The sequence below is a fragment of the Balaenoptera musculus genome, chromosome 12 (genome assembly GCF_009873245.2).
Source record: "Balaenoptera musculus isolate JJ_BM4_2016_0621 chromosome 12, mBalMus1.pri.v3, whole genome shotgun sequence".
Taxonomy (NCBI): domain Eukaryota; kingdom Metazoa; phylum Chordata; class Mammalia; order Artiodactyla; family Balaenopteridae; genus Balaenoptera; species Balaenoptera musculus.
Genome location: NC_045796.1, coordinates 9,288,821 through 9,309,156, shown reverse-complemented (window position 1 = coordinate 9,309,156; position 20,336 = coordinate 9,288,821). Strand labels below are relative to the sequence as shown.

General features: G+C 48.3%; 1 protein-coding gene across 3 annotated transcripts in view; it reads left to right on the top strand.

Moving 5' to 3' along the window:
- Positions 1 to 20,104, top strand: part of TULP4 (TUB like protein 4) — a 234,294-nt gene extending 214,190 nt beyond the window's left edge. For all 3 annotated transcript variants that reach the window (XM_036871447.1, XM_036871445.1, XM_036871446.1), the window contains 6 exons: positions 2,934 to 3,078; positions 5,749 to 5,893; positions 7,914 to 8,007; positions 11,023 to 11,166; positions 13,641 to 16,156; positions 17,850 to 20,104. In XM_036871447.1, the coding sequence (XP_036727342.1) occupies positions 2,934 to 3,078; positions 5,749 to 5,893; positions 7,914 to 8,007; positions 11,023 to 11,166; positions 13,641 to 16,156; positions 17,850 to 17,966 (3,161 nt within the window). In that variant the 3' untranslated portion in view covers positions 17,967 to 20,104. The remainder of the gene's footprint in view (positions 1 to 2,933; positions 3,079 to 5,748; positions 5,894 to 7,913; positions 8,008 to 11,022; positions 11,167 to 13,640; positions 16,157 to 17,849) is intronic.
- Positions 20,105 to 20,336: the final 232 nt, after the last annotated feature.

Here is a 20,336-nt window from a genome sequence, read left to right as displayed (position 1 = left end):
CTGTTGTAAGCGTGGGGTGCTGATCCAGTAGGACTGGTGGCCTTGTAAGACGAAGGGAAAGAAGAGAGATCTCTCTCTGTCTCTCTCCCCACATGCGCGCACTGCGGAAAGGCCTAGTGAGGACACAGTGCAGGCGACCATCGGCAAGAAAGGAAGAGAGCTCTCACCAGAACCTGACCGTGCTGGCACCTTGATCTTGGACTTCCAGCCTCCCAAACTGAGAAAATAAATTTCTGTTGTTTAAGCCCATGTCCGGTATTTTTGCCACAAGCCTCTTGCCATAGACACCTTTGCTGTGAAAAATAAAATAACTGATTGACACTTTGGTTTGACAGTTTGGTTTCGGCTGGTTGAAATGCACTAGCATTTCTGCCAGTTAGCGACGTTACTGATGGCTTTATTGGGCTGACAGATGACGATGATTTGCCCCGAGAGTTGGTTTCTTATTTTGAAACACACTGCGTTGGAGGAGAAGGAAGCCGAGGGCCTCAAAGGTGCAGAGCTGAACCCATGTTTCTCGTAGAACTTTGGAACATCTATCAGCGGACGTGGGGCCGTATGCCAAGCACACGAACAACAGTGTAGGGGCTTTCCCAGCGCAACACGAAGCTCAGCCACAAAAATGCAGCCTAGTATTTGGAAACCCGTATCTCTCTCTTTTTTTTTTTTGGCCGCACCGTACAGCATGCGGGATCTTAGTTCCCCTACCAAGGATTGAACCTGTGCCCCCTGCAGTGGAAGGGTGGATTCTTAACCACTGGACCGCCAGGGAAGTCCCAACGTATCTCTGTTAATGAAGGAAGAAATTTGGCAAGAAAAAAAAAGTGCAGTGTCAAATGAGACAAATAAACAAGCAAAAAAAAATAACGTATGAACAAAAGACTTGGAAGACAAGTGCTTAGGTACAACCCACAAAATAAAATCAGTTATTTGCACAGTGTTGCCATGAATCAATACACATCTTAAATGCATTCACATATTTTGAATTTCACAATAAAGTCTTTATAATTTTGTTACTCACTTCTCATGTTTATTATGTCCTTTCTAATGTTCCCCTTTCATTTTTCATTATTTTTTATGGCAAAATTACACACTAGGGAGACAGCTAATAAAGTAGTTACGAATGTTTGTGCCCCCATCCCAAAAAAGGATTCAGGTGTTGAAATTCTGACGCCCAGTGAGATGGTATGGAGATGGGGCCTTTGGGAGGTGATTAGGTCATGAGGGCAGAGCCTTTATAATCATGAGATTAGTGCCTTATAAAAGAGCCTGCAGGAGGATCCCTGGCCCCTTCCGCCACGTGAGGACACGGTGAGAGGTCAGCAGTCTACAGTCCCGAAGAGGGCATGACCAGAACCCGGCCACGTTGGCACCCTGACCTTGGACTTCCAGCCTCTAAAACTGCAAGACAGTAATTTCTGTTGTTTATAAGGCACGCAGCATGTGGTATTTTGTTACAGTAGCCCAAACAGACTGAGACTTCAGTGAAGGAAACGAGCAAACGGTATGGTATATAGCAGTGGTTAACAAGTGTAGGTCAGTGTTGTGTTGTGTTACTGAACTTCCTCAGGTCTGTGGACTGGCTCTGCGCTCGTGAACACGCGAAAGCGTTCTGTGAGCTCACATGCCTGTTTGAATCATGGCCAAGCTTCCTTCGATCCAGGAATAATTTGGGATTAATTATAAATGAAGTAATAGAAAGCACTGCTCGGGGCGTGGTGGAACTCAGATGCGCAGCACTCGGGCTTGCTGGGTGCCGGAGCTGTGCCGCCTGATCCAGGCCGCAGTTTAAGGGGGTGCGGTAGTGGCGGGCTGGGCGTCGGCAGCCTCCCTGCCGAGTTGTCCTGCTTTGCCTCCTGTGGCCCCAGAGAGGCCCCTGTCCACAGGTGTCACCTCCACACGCTCAGAAACTTAGCGCCGCGCTTGCATTAACAGACTCATGCTTTCCAGTATAAACAGCCCTTCTGAACGATCTGCTCTCTCACGTTCTGTAAATCAGTTCATGTGCCTTTTTCTCTTACCTGGCAAGGCTCTTGGAGCCTGGAGGGATGAGGCTTTGTCAGCAAAGTGATTCTGAAGAACGGGGTGCTTCCAGTGAGGGCAGAGCTGGGTTTTGGGGGGTGAGGGGCGTGAGGGGGTGAGGAAGGCAGCAAAGAAGGGATTTGGGGAGGATGTTAGACGTGAACTTGATCTACTCTGCGGTTTGGTGACAGCCTGCTCTGTGCACATCATCTTCTGCCTGATGGCCAACTGGCCCCCATACAGGCACCTCAGCGGAGCCCACAGCTACCGCCGAATGTTCTATCGCATGGGTCTCCTTCCAGCCATTGCTCGAAGCAAGCCAGCAGCTCCGGCAGGTGGAAGAGCCAAGGCCCACCGGCACCCTTGTGGCACTTCCAAGACCACCTGGCATCCAGACGTAAACTTCTGGGAGTCCCTGAAACAGGCCTGACATGGGTCTTAGTCCAGAGCAGGCCTGGAACCAACAGGGGTCTTCCCAGGTCCCAGGTCAGCAGCAGGCCCTCAGGGGAGTCACTGAGTCAGCAAGCCCCTTGCTTGGCCTGGGTTCCGGGGCCGCCGCAAGCCTGTGTGGCCCCAGATGGATGCCTGGTGTGTCATGAGGCGCAACAGCACAGCCGTTTGGGCTCCAGCCTTCCGCACAGTAAACAGGGCCAGACTGTTCTGTACATTCCAGAGGCATTAAAATTCATGCCCATTTTGATAGCAGTAGAAGTAGGTGCCTACTTTTGCTTAGGAAATGTAAGAGCATAAAAAGGTAGATGGAAAACAATGTCCTGCTCCTTTCTCTTTCAACCTCTAGACTTAAACTGATGGCCTGTTAGAGTCAGCCTGTCCTCTGGTTTCTAGAAATGACCATTGTTAGGGTCTAATTGACATCACTCCCCTAAATTTGCTGGTTGGTGTCTCACCAGATGAAGTCTATGGAAACAGCTTGATTTCCACGATGATTGACAGCTGCAACTGCTCAGACTCCAGTGACATTGAACTGAGTGATGACTGGGCTGCCAAGAAGTCCCCCAAAATCTCCCGAGCTAGCAAGTCACCGAAACTCCCAAGGTAATTTTGGTCTTTAGGGGTGCGCTCCCTCTTTTGTGTCTCCGAAGGTGTGTCTGTTGTGTCTGCAGCAGAATCCCACCGAAACCAGCAGCTGAAGAGCCCAGCCAGAGGGCGACGGCGCCTTTCACCTGGAAGATCTGCCCGCAGTAATCACAGCTTCCTTCATCCTTGCCTTTGGGATAGAAAAAGACATCCAGTAGGAAGTCTGCTAAACCCGCAGAACTTCCAGCGGTGGTTAGCACTGATGGTGGGTGGCATGGGGTGGTCATAGCCAGGGAGCTTGTTTTACCTTCCAGTTTGAGAAAAGTAAGAAAAATGTTTTTACAGGGTATGTAATGTGTGAAAGAAAATGCAAAATTACACGCCTGTAATTCTGTAATAGGGAAAAAATAGTGAACTAAAAAAAAATTAGATCCTGAAGTTTGCCCTAAGGAGTGGCAGAAAGCTGAGAGGAGGTGGAAGGGCCTACAGTGTTGTAGATAAGAAACCCCACGTGCCCCATCCTGGCTCCCTGACCTGGACACCACTTTCCTTATCTATGGAAGTTAAAGGGTGGACCAGATCTTCACTAAGATCCCTCTGTGATGCTGTGCAAAGCCAAGGTATAATTCACATACAGAGTCCCGCCCGATCTTAAACACATAAGCACGGTGTAGTTGATAAACCAGTGTATTCACCACCCAGTTGAAGGTGAGATTTCCGTCACCCTGGAAAGTTCCCTGGGCCCTTCCTGTTCGATACCTCTCCCTAGGGCAATCACCGTTCTGACTTCTGTTGCCCTAGGTTGGTTTTGCTTGTTCTTGAACTTCATGTAGATGGTGTCAAACAATACATGCTCTTTTTTTTTTTTTTTGGCTTTTTTGCTCAACATAATGATTTTGATTCATGCATGTCACTGCATATATCAACAGTTTCTCTTTTTTGCTCTATGAAATTCCCTTGTTACAAATATATTATAATGTATTTATTCCATTTACCAATTGATGGATATTTGGTAGTTTCTAGTTTGGAGCTATTATGAATAAAAACCACTGTAGACGTTCTTATACAAGACTTTCTGGGGACGTATGCACTTGTTTTCCCCAGGTATATACTTAGGAGGGGAGTTGCAGGGCCGTGGGGTAGACATATGTTTAACTTTACGGGAAACTGCCAAACAGTATTCCTAGGTGCCTGTACCATTTTAAATTCCCACCAGCAGTGTATGAGAGTTCTCACTGCTTCCATTCTTACCTGCAGTTGAAGGTCACTTAAAAAATTGTATGCATTCTGGTGGGTGGGAAGTGGTATTTGGGTGTATTGGGTTGGCCAAAAAATTAGTCTGGGTTTCTCCATATGATCTTATGGGAAACCCGAACAAACTTTTTGGCCAACCCAATAGTTTAATCCTAGTTATCTCCAGTGATTAATGATGCTAAGCAAGTTTTCATATGTTTGTTGGCCATTTGGGTATCTTCTTTTGTGTTTTCTAACTATGAGTCCTTTGGCAGATATATGGATTATCATATAATCTAATATCTGAATATCTTCTTTTATGATTAGTGCTTTTTTTTGTCCTGTTTAGGAAATCTTTGTCTACCCTAAGGTCATGAAGACATTCTTCTGTTCTCTTCTGGATGCTTTGTAAAGTTTTAGCTTTCACATTTAGCTCTCAGATTAATTTTATACCACAGGTTAATTTTTATGTATATATGAGTTAGGGGTAAATGTTTGGTTTTTTTCCCAGGTAGATATCCATTTGCTCTAGCAACCTGATTGATTTCTTTTTTCATCTTTATTCTAAGCTTGTTAATTTGCAAATTAGATTATGAACTTACCTACACTTCTGCAGTGTTTCCGCTTTTTCCATTACTTAAGCAGAGAGGCCATTTAACACATAAGTAGTCAAATCCTTCATGTGTAAATGTCCATTTGAAGTTCCTGGGTGTGGCAGTCTCCAGAGCTGGTCCTCCTTCCTTCCGTCTTTCCCAGCGTTGAATCCCCTACACAAAGCAGCCAGGCTGGTTGTCCTCGCACAGAGATTTAACCAGCTCGGTCCCCCTCAGCCCCAGATATCTTATCAAGCTCTCAAGCAGTATATGTGCGGCTTAATGGTTTTCCTTCATAGAACGCCATCAACCTTACCATGTTCATTTTTATAATACTCTCTTCGGGGTAGATTGGCATTAAACACGTATGTTCCCCATGTCATAAGCATAGGAACTGAAGAAAAACTTTAGGTCTACGGATCTAATTTAAATATTGCAGGTGGTGAAATGCTAGATAAGTCTGTTGAATTCCAAACATTATGTATTAGGAACTGTGAAATCACGGTGGTCTTAAGGTGAGAAATAACCCTTCCCACCCACCGTTTTCCCCGGGACTAATTTTGTAAACCCCGGCAGAAGGCGTTTCTAAACGTACTCTTTGTCAACAGGAAGTAAAAGTTAATTCTCAGGGGTTCCTTACAAGTGAATCGCTTCATCTAATCGCAGTATACTTTAAATATATGCTATTTGATATATGATTCTGTCCTTCTTTCCTCATGTTCATAAGGCAAAAGCAGGTGGGAGGGACTTGATTAAATTAAGGGCCCAGCCTCTGAGACAGTGACACCACGGGGGGCTGCTAGAAAGTGAGGAGGGTCCGGGAGCGCCGGTGGGTGCCTGACCCATGGCCTCGTCTCCGCAGGATCAACATTGAGGCTCGCAAGTCCCCCAAGCTGTCGCGTGCTGCTCAGGAGATATCCCGGTCTCCTCGCCTGCCCATGCGCAAGCCGTCCATCGGCTCACCCAGCCTGACGCGGAGGGAGTTTCCCTTTGAAGACATCACTCAGGTAGTGTCTTGAGCCCCGCCACGCACCCCTCCTCGTGTGTGCATGACAGCGGCTGAGCCCTTGGGACCGTCTCCGTGCCTGGGACGGCAGTGCCTGACCCGGGCGCCCTGGAGAAGAGCCCTGGTTGCCCCCATCGGTGCCCCTGCCACCTCTTCGTCCCGCTGGACCTCCCTCCCACCTCAGGCATCCCTGCTGCTGCCACGAGAACCTTCTCCCAGGCAGCTCTGCTTGAGACATGTCCTCATGTCCACCTCTGCCCCCTCAAACCGCTCCTGACCCCTCAGTGACTCCCAGTGTCTGCAGGAGCCCAGCCGCGGCTGCGGCCCCTCAGTCTGGCCTGCCCGTCTCCCGCCTGGTCCCCCTCACCCCGGGGGCCGCAGCCTCACCGCTGACTGGCCTCTTCCCACCTTTGTGCCTTTGTTCTGCCTGCGTCTCTCCGTCTCCGGGTCAGCGGGCCCGTCCTCTCGTCTCCTCCCCCTTGTTTCTGCCTTCACGCTTACAGATACAGGTTCACCTCCATGCCGAAGCCTTCCTTCCCTGACTCAGCCACTGTAACCCCAAGGCATGTTGTTTATAGCTCCCTTATAACATTTCTCAGTGACTCTCTGTCTGCAAATAATTACAAGCCTGATCTCCTCCATTAGGTTATGAGCTCTCTCGAGTGCGTGTGTGTATGTGTGTATGGGCGGGGGGAGGTTTAAGTGTAATTGACCTACAACACTATGTTAGTTCCAGGTGTACAACGTAGTGATTTGATACTTTTATACATTTCAAAATGGTCACTATGATAAATCTAGTTACTGTCTGTCACCATACAAAGGTATTACAATATTATTGACTGTAGTCTCCATGCTGTACATTTCATCCCTGTGATTTATTTATTTTGTAACTGGAATTGTAGCTCTTAATCTCCCTCACCTGTTTCACTCATCCCCCCACCCTCCCCTCCGGCAACCATCTGTTTGTTCTCCATGAGTCTGTTTCTGTTTTGTTGTATTTGTTCATTTGGTTTGTTTTTTACAGTCCACATATAAGTGAAATCATACAGTATTTGCCTTTCTCTGTCTGCCTTATTTCACTTAGCATATACCCTCTAGGTCTATCCATGTTGTTACAAATGGCAAGATTTCATTCTGTGTTATGGCTGAGTCATATTCCAGTGTGTGTGTGTGTATACCACAGCTTCTTTATCCATTCATCTCTTGATGGGTAATTAGGTTGCTTCCACGTCTTGATTATTTTAAATAATACTGCTGTGAACTTTGGGGTGCACATATCTTTTCAAATTAGTGTTTTGGGAGTTTCATTTTCAGAACGATACCCAGAAGTGGAATTGCTGAATCATATGGTAGTTCTATTTTTAGTTTTTTGAGAAACCTCCATACTGTTTCGCACAGTGGCTGCACCAGTTTGCATTTCTACCAACAGTGTTGGAGGGTTCCCTTTTCTTGAGGAGCTAGATTTTATTCGTCTTTATTATTGCCCTTGCACATGCACACACACACACCCTACACATATGTGTGGTTTGGGCACAGTGATAACTTTAAGTTTTTTGAAATTTAATTGAATGAAAAAACATAATTGGGTGGTCTCAGGACATACTGGTATCAATGCAACTGATATTTCCGGGAGAAATATCAAGGCTAAGAATGGAGTCAGAGCTTGGTACCTTGTGTAATAGATCAATGACCGGGGCGAAAGGAGAGGTGAAGAAAAATGTGCCCACGTCACTTCTGTGACCTTTCTAACCTACCCACACACAGGCACGCTGGGACACCATCCACCCCTCACTCCCAGACCCGAGAATCACAGCCCGCGAGCCACCACTTAAAAACAGGGCCTGGCATGCTGTAGTCGGCGTCTGGTATTGAAAACGGTGGAATGATACAGAGAATGAATATTTCTGTCAGTGCCCACCAGCGACTTTTTAAGCAAAAAGTGTTAGCATTCTTACTTCTTAAGTGATTGATAGAAAATATGGAAAGAGATTGTGATTTTTCTTCTTTTTTTCCCCCCACAGCACAACTATCTTGCTCAGGTCACGTCTAATATCTGGGGAACCAAATTTAAGATTGTGGGCTTGGCTGCTTTCCTGCCGACCAACCTGGGTGCAGGTAAGCCCTGCGTGCATCCCACTCGGAACTCAGGCTGCGAAATCAACTTCGACCTCCAGTGGCTGAAGTGAAACACGAGCTCTTACGACACCAAAAGATTAGCATGTACTTGACCTCCAAAGTTTAACCTCCAAGTTAGCCACCATGATTTTGTAAAAATTAGAATTATTGCTCTAATTGGTTTTTTTTGCCAGTGGTGCTTTCATTTTTTTCTATAAGCCCTGACTGATAAAAAATGACAGAAATAACCAAAAGCTCTGATAGGTTTCTGGTTATTTTGATTTCTGGCCTTTTACCGTGGGCAGATTTTGGTACCAGTGTCTTTAGGTTCTTGAGGCAAAAGAAACTTCTGAAGAAAGTCGAGAAGAGAGCATCGGAGGCTATTAGAACACGTTGGCTGACTGTTAGTACAGTTCTTAGTGGTAAATCTTTATAGATTTCATTTCTAAGTACCAGATAAATATCCTATCTGTTGGAAGCTTGAGACATCGGGGAAAATGGAACCAACGGAGGACAGAGCTGGGCGAGAACCCAGAGTGTGCGTCCTCCTCGGTACCCGACTTGAGTGAGTAGCACTAACGTGTCACTTGTACTCTGGGACAGTGAGGGAGGGAAATGACAGAAGGTCCTTTTCCAAGCGGCTTCCTCCTGATGGCACAGCCACCTTGTGGGGTGGCCCGATCATTTGACATGCGCACGCCTCTCCAGAAGGCCGCCTTGGCCAGCCTATGCTATGGCTGGTGGCCCCATCTTGAATGTGCTCTGTGTAACCTACTAAAAATGTTTTGTTTATTTATTTATTTTTAATTCTGAATCTGCCTATTAGAGCTGTCTCAAACACAGATCCTTTAAAATAAATAATTCTTGCAAAGCAGACGTTAAAAGTTATGTTGCTGTGTATGTATCTTCAGAGGCTTATTAAGTAGCGCTGCAGGTGGATTTTTCATTTTGAAGTTATTCAGCTTAAAGAAGAGGTGGAATAAAGGTAAAATATAAAACTGACTTAGAAAAAAAGAGTAGACTATCCCTGTACATAATGCAAAGAAATCTCTTAGGGTATTTTCCACAACCTGGACACCCTCTGAAGACCACAAAAGCCTGTTCTTCAGTAATTCAGCAGTGCGCTGCTGGTGTACACGGGGGTTCTGAGACCACTGTGCGAGGGTTGTGACCATCCCCATGTCAGTAAGCTGAGAACTTAGCCATCTGCTGACTATAAACATTGAAAAAAGGAATGCAAGTGAGAATTTACTTACTGGATCTTTTCATTCTGTCTGCCCTTATCTCTTGGACGTTGAGTAGATCCACGAGTGGGTCAACGAGACCTTAAGATGGGAGGGCCCGTAAGTGCCTTTGAGGCCCGTCCTGCTGCAGTCTGAGGAATCTGAGTGCCGAAACCAAAGCCTTCTGTATGACTGCGGTGAAATCACCGTCCTAGTCACTGACCTTTTTAAAAAGAGGGTTTTAGCTGGTACCATACAGCAAGCGAAGAGAATTTTCCATTTGATTCTACTAGAGAGAAGAAATTAACTCTTGGATTTTAGAAGGTATATTACATATGGGCACCCTATTAAATACTCTGGTAAGCTTACCAGTGTGGATGGAAAGCAAGAAGTCTGTATGGCCTGGCCTGTGATTATTAAAAGAAAAAAAAGTGAGTGCTGTTGGTTACTTTATATTGGATAATTGGATAATAATTTGTTTCTTTCTATTAGAATGATCTGGCCTGTGAAATTTTCTATTTTTAATTTTTTACATTTCTTAATTTTAAAAATATGGAATAAATTCAAAAGATTTAAAGGAGTATACAGTTAAGCTGTCTCGTCCTCACCCCCAGCCACCTAGTTTTTTTCTCCCCCCCCTCTGGAGGCAACTGATGTTATTTCTTAATCCCTCCTGAGATTTTTAATTTTATTTCTCGTTGTCAATCTGAATGACAAAGAATAGCACTTTAATGCATTAATTCTTAAGCTATATGGCCATCCAGAGTTTTTAAGCTGAAATTCATATTCTCTTCTGTGGGCAAGGGAGATGAAAAAGACCTGTAAGGACTGCTGGGTTGGAAAAATCATCTTAGCCCATGCCAGTCCAAGCACCCACCTTACAAAGGTGCTTCAAAAAGAAAGTCTGCTGCGCCCTGGGGCTGCTGGCCAGTCAGCCACCAGGCTGTTGGAGGTGACAGCTGTGGAGATAGGGCTTGGCTTATCTTAACACAAAACTTAAAATAGTAATAATTAAAGAAACTCTACATATGTCACAGGAAAGAGTGTAAACAGAAAGTTGACGGGGCAATTTCATCCTGATTCTAATCTACCGTGAAACTTAAATTCAGATTCATTATTTTTTTCAGCTTATTTTGTCTCTAAATATTTTAGTTGCAATCTAGGCCTTCTCTTAAATGTCCCCATTAATCAAAGTAAACCTTAGTATTTAAAGAAAGCATGTGGCAGTTCCCCGTGTCTATCCTGATCATGAAATTGAAATAGAAAGTCAGTAAGATAAGAATTCAGTCCTGAATAAAAGCAGCATTTTATTCCTACCTGAGTCACGTCACCCCTTCTGTCACAGTTGCTTTCAAACAGCTCCTTGATTGCCCGAGATTCCCCTGAGCTCGGCACTCTGGTTATCACAACTATTTTCACTAAATTATCCTTCTGATTGCAAATGAGATTTTAAAAAAATATATTTATCATACCCAGTTCATTCCAAAAAAGAGTGTAAGTTTTTTAACATTTGAAATGTGTGGTTCTGTAGACAAACTACTGGCAGAGTGGCCGGGCTAGACCGAGAATTTGTTGTCACTGAATCTGCACTGTGTCCGGGGTGGCGGGTCGAGCGCCAGGGAGAGGTGCAGAGCTGCCCTCGGGCTCTCAGCCCGCCCGCACAGATCTGTCTTCTGAGGGCAGGGACACCGCAGCCCCATTTCTCTTCCCGTGAGGGACTCTGCTGGCACCCTGGCTGTCCTCTGCCGTGTCTCTGTGTTGACCGTGCTTTCCTCCTCCTCCTCCCCACCAGTAATCTATAAAACCAGCCTCCTGCATCTCCAGCCGCGGCAGATGACCATCTATCTCCCGGAGGTTCGGAAGATTTCCATGGACTTTGTTAATTTACCTGTCTTCAACCCAAATGTTTTCAGTGAAGATGAAGATGATTTACCAGGTGTGTTCACGCATGTCAGCTGTTTGTCACAAGCCCACACCCTCTCTCAGTGGGTCGTGTTGGGGGACAGAATGGTGGTAGTTGAGGGTTACAGCACGTCAGGCTGCGCCTGCCGCCTCAGCAAGGTTGGAAGGCATGTGAGGTGTCACGGCAGAAAGGTCACATACTGTCACTAGTCTGGGGAGGAGGGGGGCTGCCAGAGCAAGGACGACTGAGGTGGCTGTGAGCACTTCTAGCCCTCGCTTTACCCTCGCGGTAATCCCCCTCATCACGTGCCTGGATAAAGAGAAGTTAACGGGACCCATCAGGACTCAGAAATCAGAACCGAAGCCCTGTCTCACGGACCCTAGGCCAGCCCTCGTCCTCTCAGTCCCTGCTTCGAGAATGACGTCACGCAGATGGCCCTATGCCCGTGAAGCCCGGTTTCTCAAACCTGCCCCGTCTCCCGGGCAGAAAACCTGTGCGTTTCAACATCTCTCTCTCAAGTGCAGTGCAGGTCTCCATGCATAGAATAGAAGCCTGGTGTGAGTTAAAAGTAAAATCTGGTACAAGGTTTTAAAATCCCAGTTTACAGATTTTGAAATATCTATAGCATCTTAGGTTAATTTAAGTGCTTTCTAGTCAGGGGGTCCTGTTTTGATGAACAGATTAGAATGAATTCTAATTAGTCTCCCAATTATTGTCTGTGACTCTTCTCAAAAAAAGTCCACCTGCAACAATTTTATAAACACAGAGATTCCTCTACTTACAACCAGGCAAGGTTCTGAAAGTCTCTGGTTTCTGAGCCAGAGGAACCCTGCGTGGGCCACTGACTTCTCCTGTACCTGGTCATTCTCAAAGAGAGGGGCTCTAGTCTCGCCACGGGACGGGCTGGACACTGATCCCAACTCAGGCTCTGAACGTGAGGGAGTCGTCTGCCTTCTCTCAGCGCAGGTTTTTACCTGTAAAATGACTGTGCTTTCTGACAGTAGCCGCCTGTGGTTCTCTGACAGTTTACCTCTCCTGACGGGTGGAGCAGATGTTCTGGACTCACGCAGTCCGGATGGGCGAGGTCTGGCACCCGTGTTAGCCTGCGGTTTGGTGAGGCTGCACGCCCTTGAGCGTGTAGCCTGTGCCCTGCTAGTTCACAGCCTTGGATCTGGGAGTATCTTTTATACTTTCTCCTTATCGCCCTCCGTTTCCCCAGAACGTGACTGGTAGAGCTCTCTCTAATGCTCAGCTGTTGTTGTAATCGTCTGTGGTTCCCTGTGGAGGAGGGAACGTTTGGTCCCAGAGCTTAAACTCAGTGCTTCGTGACGCGACAGAGACTCTCGTCTCGTTCAGCGGGGAAGACACCTGCCGTCAGTATTCCATACCGAGGAGAGAACATCTGGAAGAGGAAGCTGAACAGGAATAGTAGAAAGCTTGGGACAGGGCCCAGATGCGTGCAGCCAGGAGATAGTTACCTCTCACGAGAGGACCCCCGGGAAGGGGAGAGTCTGTTACAGGCGCTGAGGGCGGGCTTAGCTTTTCATGAACCAGCTGGTTTCATTCTGAAGTTCTGGTGAAAGGTCAGCCAGCCTCTGCAATTAGCCTGTTAAATTCTATTTCCTGCTCGGATACTGGTTGCCACACAGCACTTAGAGGCCCACATGAGCCAGCTTGCCGTGCTCAGTGAGCACTTGACACAGGGCAGTTCAGACAGTGGCTCTGAGCACGTGCACATGGTCTGCAGATCCTCGCTCAAGTGCACGCTTTATTAAATCCCCACTGTGTACAAATAGGATATATTTACAGGGTTTGTTCAGTGGGGCTCACCTTATATACCATTTGAAATGCTAAAAAGCAGCTAAATTAGGAAATGACCCTTCCCCTCATATGCAGATTTGCTAGAGGAGTCTTTTCATTGGTTTCTCTACTGCATTTCACATGGTTCTATTTACAGAAACTTAATTGCTGTACAGATCTCAGACACACACCTGCTGCATGACACTTCCCACACTAACCAGTCCGTAACCCTGGATGAATCCACTCAAAAGAAGCCTAGGCACTGAGTCCTCAGTGGAGTTTCATACTGTACCAGGGCCCTCTTCTTGTGCAAAAGAGTGGGCCATTTTATGAATATCACAAGTTAAAAGCATCTTTTAAACACTTAAATCGTTTGCCATGGTGCCATTCAGGTACATGGTACCAAATTCAGAAGGTTCAGAGGTATTTATTGAAAAGCTCTGGCAGTGCCCTTAGCTTACGGACGACTGCAGGCTGCCCTGAAGAACCCATCGGGATTGCCTGTGTGTCCTTCTAGAAACACTTAGGGAAGTGTTGTGTAACTTGTGTGAACTGTCCAGCTTTCCCTGAGCAAACACACCTTCCTCTGTAGCGACTGCATTCTGTATACAGAAGGACTGGATGAGTCGAGATGTGTTGCTTATTCTGACCCAGTTTCATGGCAGTGTTTTCTTTGTAAGCAGTTCATCTTTCTAATTTCCTTTCAGTGACAGGAGCATCTGGTGTGCCCGAGAACAACCCACCTTGCACCGTGAACATCCCCATCGCCCCCATCCACAGCTCGGCTCAAGCGATGTCCCCCACGCAGAGCATCGGGCTGGTGCAGTCCCTGCTGGCCAACCAGAATGTGCAGCTGGACGTCCTGACCAATCAGACCACAGCCGTGGGCGCAGCCGAGCACGCAAGCGACAGCGCCGCCCAGTACCCCGTGGCCAGCCGCTACTCCAGCCCTGGCCAGGTGATCTTCGGGGGCGTGGAGATGAGCCGCATCATCCCCAACCCCCCTCAGCTGTCCCTGCCGCCGCCAGCACAGGGGGCCATCCAGCTGTCCGTGCTGGACCACGGGGACCGAGACCACGAGCACCTGCAGAAGCCAGCCAAGGCCCTGCGGCCGGTGCCACAGTTGGCCACCGAGGGGGACGCGGTGGTGTTCAGCGCCCCCCAGGAGGTCCAGGTGGCCAAGATGAACCCCCCACCCCCCTACCCGGGAACCATCCCCGCGGCCCCCACCACCGCGGCGCCGCCGCCCCCGCCGCCGCCCCCGCTGCCCCCGCTGGACACGTGCCTGAAGAAGGGCGACTTCTCGCCCTACCCCACGGCGGCGCACTACCAGCCGCCCCTGGGCTACGAGAGGATCACCACCTTCGACAGCAGCGGCAACGTGGAGGAGGTGTGCCGACCCCGGACGCGCATGCTCTGCTCCCAGAACACCTACGCGCTCCCGGGCCCCGGCAGCTCGGCCACGCTGAGGCTCACCGCCACCGAGAAGAAGGTCCCGCAGCCCTGCACCAGCGCCACCCTGAACCGCCTGACGGTCCCACGCTACTCCATCCCCCCGGGGGACCCGCCCCCCTACCCCGACCTCGCCGGCCCGCTGGGACCTCCCGGCCCCGGCCGCGGCGCGGGCCAGAGACCCGACGGCGGCCTCATCCACGCCACGCTGCGCAGGAACAACCGCGAGGCGGCGCTCAAGGCGGCGCCGCTGGCCGAGCCCCCGCGGCCGCCACCGCACCCGCCCAGGCCCAAGGGCGCGGCGCAGTTCCCGGCGCGGCCCCCGCCCGCCCTGTACACCTGCAGCCAGTGCAGCGGCGCGGGCGCGGTGGGGAGGCCGGAGCCGGGTGCGGGGGCGCAGCCGGGCGCCGGCCTGGCGCACGCGGCCAGCACCTCTCCGCTGACCTCCCAGTCGTCTTACAGCCTCCTGAGCGCGGGCGACGGCGCCCGCGAGCGCGCCGACTACGTCAACTCGGCCTTCACCGAGGACGAGGTGCTGGCCCAGCACTGTCAGGCCGAGAAGCCGCTGCGGCACCCCGCGCTGAGCGAAGCCGCCGTGCCCGTGAAGCGGCCGCCCCCCTACCAGTGGGAGCCCGTGCTGGGGGAGGATGTTTGGGTTCCTCAGGAAAGGACGGCGCAGACCGCGGTGCCCAACCCCCTGAAGCTGCCCCCTCTGATGGTAGGTCAGAGCCAGCACCTGGATGTGTCCCGAGTGCCCTTCGTCTCCCCCAAGCCTCCCGCCAGCCCTACTGCCACTTTCCAGACAGGCTATGGCATGGGAGTGCCCTATCCGGGAGGCTATAACACCTCCCCTTTGGCGGGGGTGCAGGCTCCCTGCTCCCCGAAAGACGCTCTGGCCCCAGCACAGTTTGCACAACAGGAGTCCGCGGTGGTTCTCCAAACGGCCTACCCGCCCGGCCTCTCCTACTGCACCCTGCCCCCCATGTATCCGGGAAGCAGCGCCTGCTCGAGTTTACAGCTGCCACCCATCGCCTTGCACCCCTGGAATTCCTACAGCGCGTGCCCACCCGTGCAGAACCCCCAGGGCACTCTGCCCCCCAAGGCGCACTTGGTGGTAGAGAAGCCCCTCGTGTCCCCGCCGCCCACGGACCTCCAAAGCCACCTGGGTACAGAGGTGATGGTAGAGACCGCAGACAACTTCCAGGAAGTGCTCTCCCTGACGGAGAGCCCAGTCCCCCAGCGGACGGAGAAGTTCGGAAAGAAGAACCGGAAGCGGCTGGACAGCCGGGCCGAGGAGGGGAATGTTCAGGCCATCACTGAGGGCAAAGTGAAGAAGGAGGCTCGGACTTTGAGTGATTTTAATTCCCTGATCTCCAGCCCCCGCCTGGGGAGAGAGAAGAAGAAAGTGAAGAGTCAGAAAGACCAGCTGAAGTCGAAGAAGTTGAATAAGACAAATGAGTTCCAGGACAGTTCGGAGAGTGAGCCGGAGCTGTTCATCAGCGGGGACGAGCTGATGAACCAGAGCCAGGGCAGCAAGAAGGGCTGGAAGAGCAAGAGGAGCCTGAGGGCGGCCAGCGAGCTGGAGGAGTTCAAGTGCAGGAAAGCCAGCGAGAAAGAGGACGGGCGGCTGGGCAGCCAGGGCTTCGTGTACGTCATGGCCAACAAGCAGCCTCTCTGGAACGAGGCCACCCAGGTGTACCAGCTGGACTTCGGGGGGCGGGTGACCCAGGAGTCGGCAAAGAACTTCCAGATCGAGCTGGAGGGGCGGCAGGTAAGAAGCCATGTGCTGGGGTGTGGCCAGAACGCCACTTTCTGGTCCTGCCAGGTCTCTGAACTTTGGCCTTTGGGAGCATTTTTCAGAAGGCCAGATGGGAAATGTGGGAAACGGCTGATGACTCTTAGCTGGGGCCCGTCGGGCTTGTAATTTTCAGTGTGCCTGTTGCTATCTTTTCTTTATTTCTCCCCAAAGTAACGCATGTCCTGATTTTTTGAAGTCAGATGGTTCTGTGAGACCCATGAGGAAAATAGCAGGCACCTGCCCACTGCCCACACCTGCTCTCCAGAGGCCAGCTCTTCCAACTCTGTGTGCTTCTTCTGGTGTTTGCCACCGTACTTGTGAAGCACACATTCCTACTTCTATCTCTTGATTTTTCAGTTTGGGGCATCGTGTACTGACTTCTTCCTGAGCACCATGAGGGTTCATTTTCTTCACCCCAGCGCCCCCCAACATGTGAACTTTCCCTTTCCCCTTTTCACAGGCAAATCAGTAGTCATTGGTCCCCTTGTTTTGCCACTGAATATGGTTCATTTCTGAGCCGTGTATTATGGTTTAATTACAGTTCCTTTTTTATCGTGTAGGCTTTTTACCCTAGACGTAATAATTACCCAGTTTTCATTTGCTTGTTTTTCTGCGTTTCTGTTATTAAGTCCTTCCCCAGTTCTCTGGCAGAGCATACATCTCCTCTTGGTGCACTTGAGCACTTTGTGTAGTTTGTCAGTTCTTCCTGCTCCAACCTGGAATTGTTGCTGTGGTCCCACTGCATAGCTGTCGTTCTGGGACTACCCTTCTCCACCATCCCGGGAATTCCCTTCACTGCTCATATTTAAATCTCATCGTCATTAATTCGCTCAAGAAATGATTATTGAGCACCTGCTACATGCCTGGCAATCCTCTTGGCCAGGAGTTGGGAAATTATGGCCTACAGGCCCATCCAGCCTGCAGCCTCGTTTTATAAATAAAGTTTTATTGGAACACAGCCTCGCCCATTATTTCAGTACTGTCTGTGCTGCTTTTGCCCTGCAACAGAGGTTCACTAGCTGTGGCAAAGTCTGTGTGACCTACAAAGTCTAAAATGGTTATCATCAGCCCTTTACAGAGAGTTTGGGAACCCCAATTCTGAGTGCTGAAATGTAGAGCACTGAGGAAAACAGAGGAAGATCTCTGTCCTCATGGAGTTTACAAAAATGGAAGGAAGACCATAAACAAATATGTGTAACATCATATAATAACATGATACAGTGTGGTCACAGTAAGCACTGGGGTGACAGGAAAGCAGGTGCAGGAGGTGGAGTGCAAGGGGGACCACGTGTGCTCTGCTTGGTCCCTCTGTGAGCAGTGTGACATCTGACAAATCACAGGTGATGGTTCTCTTAAGCCTCTTTTAGCCTGTAGATTTTTTTCTCTACTTTTTCTTTCTCCTTTCTGTTCCCTTGGTGGAGAAACCACTTCCTTTGACCCGAGGAGCTTTCCACGCTCTGAATTTTGCTTGTGGCCTCCCCACTGCACGATTTAACATGTTCCTCCATCTGCTTATTTCCGACAAACTCATAGTTAGATTGAGAAGCTTTTCAGAGCCGCTTTTGTTGGCAGAAATCTCTCACAGGCCGCGGTGTCTGCTTCTATCAGGAGCCACAAGGAGGTTTTCCTTTAACGTCTTTGCTTCACCGCCCCACCCTCACCCCAGGTGATGCAGTTTGGAAGGATTGACGGCAACGCGTACATCCTGGACTTCCAGTACCCCTTCTCCGCTGTGCAGGCCTTTGCAGTCGCCCTGGCCAACGTGACCCAGCGCCTCAAATGAAGAGACTGGTGTGGGGAGGAGAAAGCGGTCTGATCACAGACGCTGGAGGAGCCTGCACGGCCTGGTGCCCGGGGGACCAGAAGACAAGGGCAAAACTGGAAACGTCTGTCAGGCCCAGGGGAGGGCACTGACCTTTCGTTGTTGTTTGTTTGGGTTTTTATTATCCTTTATTGTCTTTTTTTTCTTCTCTTATTTTTTTAAACAAAAGTAAAATACAGGAGAGCAGTGTTTGCAAGCAAAGGGTGCAAGGCACCTACCTGGTGGTGTTTAGGAGGCGTGTTCGCTGTGGGAATGTCCTACTGGGTTTGCTTATGTCGGCGACGGGACAAGGAGCCCTTCAGAAGGAAGGTTAGACTGCCTTCTCGCCTGCTGTTCTTCTAGACTAGGAGTGTGCGTTGTTTTCATTCTCCACAACATCTAGCTTTTATTATTCCTCCAACATCACTACTAATGTAAATATAAAAAACTTTTTAAGAAAAACACAACCAAAAAATCCTGAAGGTGCAGGTTCTCTTAGGGGGGGACAACATTTAATTCGCACATATTATGTTATTCCCCCAGAGGTGACTTGATTAATGAGGGGTATTTTGGCAAATGCACTGTGTTTGACTAATAAAAGTAGGCTTTTTACGGGGGTGCTATTACCAGGTATAAATACGGTTTGCTCATGAGCTCGTAGGGAAAGGATGACGGGCGAGGAAGGATCTCCTGCAGGTGTTCACGCGGGTGGCTCACTTCGTGTGACTTGAAGCAGTACAAGGGTCACGCTCCTCTTCAGAGGGGGTTTACACTGAAGCCTCCATTAGTTTCCTAATATGTCAGAATTCCGTTGGTTCAGTGATCATTCAGTCTGATTGACTTCGGGAGAAAGATCCCCGAGTAGTGTGGTGTGGGGCAGCAATTTTCTGGGCTGCGATGGTGGCTCGTTAGAGACCTGCTGCTGAGAAGTGGGCTTCACTCCCTCTCCCCTCTCGTTGAACCTGGGAACCGTGCCAGAGACGGTGTCTTCCCCATTAGGTAGCACTGTTCTATACTTGCTCTTTCTAAAAATGCTGACAACACTGATTTGAAAGCACTCCTTTCCTCTTTTGGGCTGTATTAAAATTCAGTTGGCTAGAGATGTTTTCCAACAGATTAGAAATGTAGCAAAAGAAATGTTAGGCATTTGCCAGGGTATGAAAAGATAAGAGTTATAATCAACTCTTTGGACAAGAGCCCCACAAGCTTTTCTAGAAAAAAAAAAAAGTTTATTAACTGTACAGACTGTTTACTGAGGAGATAAACCACTGGGAGAACGTGGTTAAAGTTACAGTACTTAATGTAGTTGGTTGACTGTTCTTTGTTAATTTCAACAACAACAACAACAACAAATCCAGAGATTATCTTTTCCCACCTCCCCCTCCTCGGGGGGGCAATATTCAGCCCTGATAACAAGACCCAGTTCATAGTTTTCAGTTACTGATATCTGTGATGTTGTTTAGGGCAGGAACACAAGAACTGTCTACCAGTTTAGAGTCCTAAATTTGGATTTTGTTTGAAAACAAACAGGTGGAAGATACGGCAGAAACGTATTTTCCAAAAAAAAAAAAAAAAAAAAATTGGTTTTTAATCTTCTGTTTTAGTTTAAAAATTAGAAAAGAAACAGGCCCAATGCAAGATGGCATCACTTACCATTTTCTTCAGACCCAGAAGAAACACAGGTGAGGTTTCAAATATGGTGAAGGACATCTCCCAGCTAATACCAGAGCTTCCCATTTTATATTTTAAAATATTGAACCGGATTCTTTGGTGGGTAAATTTTTCCAGAAAAAACTTAGCAATGTATTCAGAATTATATAGTTCTTTTATATGAGTTTCTGTAGCTTAACATGATGTTTCAATGCTTATTATCAGCTGTGCAATAATGGTTATAGCCTATTTCTAAATAATTTAAATGCAGTTCCCCTGTTTTATTGTCCAAAAGTTAATTATTTATCTTGCTTTCATAGTGTTCATAGGAATTATTTTGTTACTATGTTCTGGTGAGTTATGCCCACTTTATTATTTATTTAGAAAAATAGTATGTTTGTAACGACTTATTTGGTGGCAGTATATTTTGCTGCAAGAAATAAAAAGGACGTGATAGAAGGTTTTTTTTACTGGACAATTTGTAACTTTTTCTAATTGGGAAAAATTGCTATTAATCCTTTAAAAGCAATTCTTTTTTTTTTCATTTTGTGGTATCAGTTATATAAAAGGAGAAGATTTCTTTGAGATAACGTATCCTAAAATATTATTTCCCCTTCTGTTGAAAACTTTATTTTTAATGAAAATAAAAGGTGAAATGAAATGAGATTTAAGAGAATGAGAGCAGCACAAAAAAGGAATTGT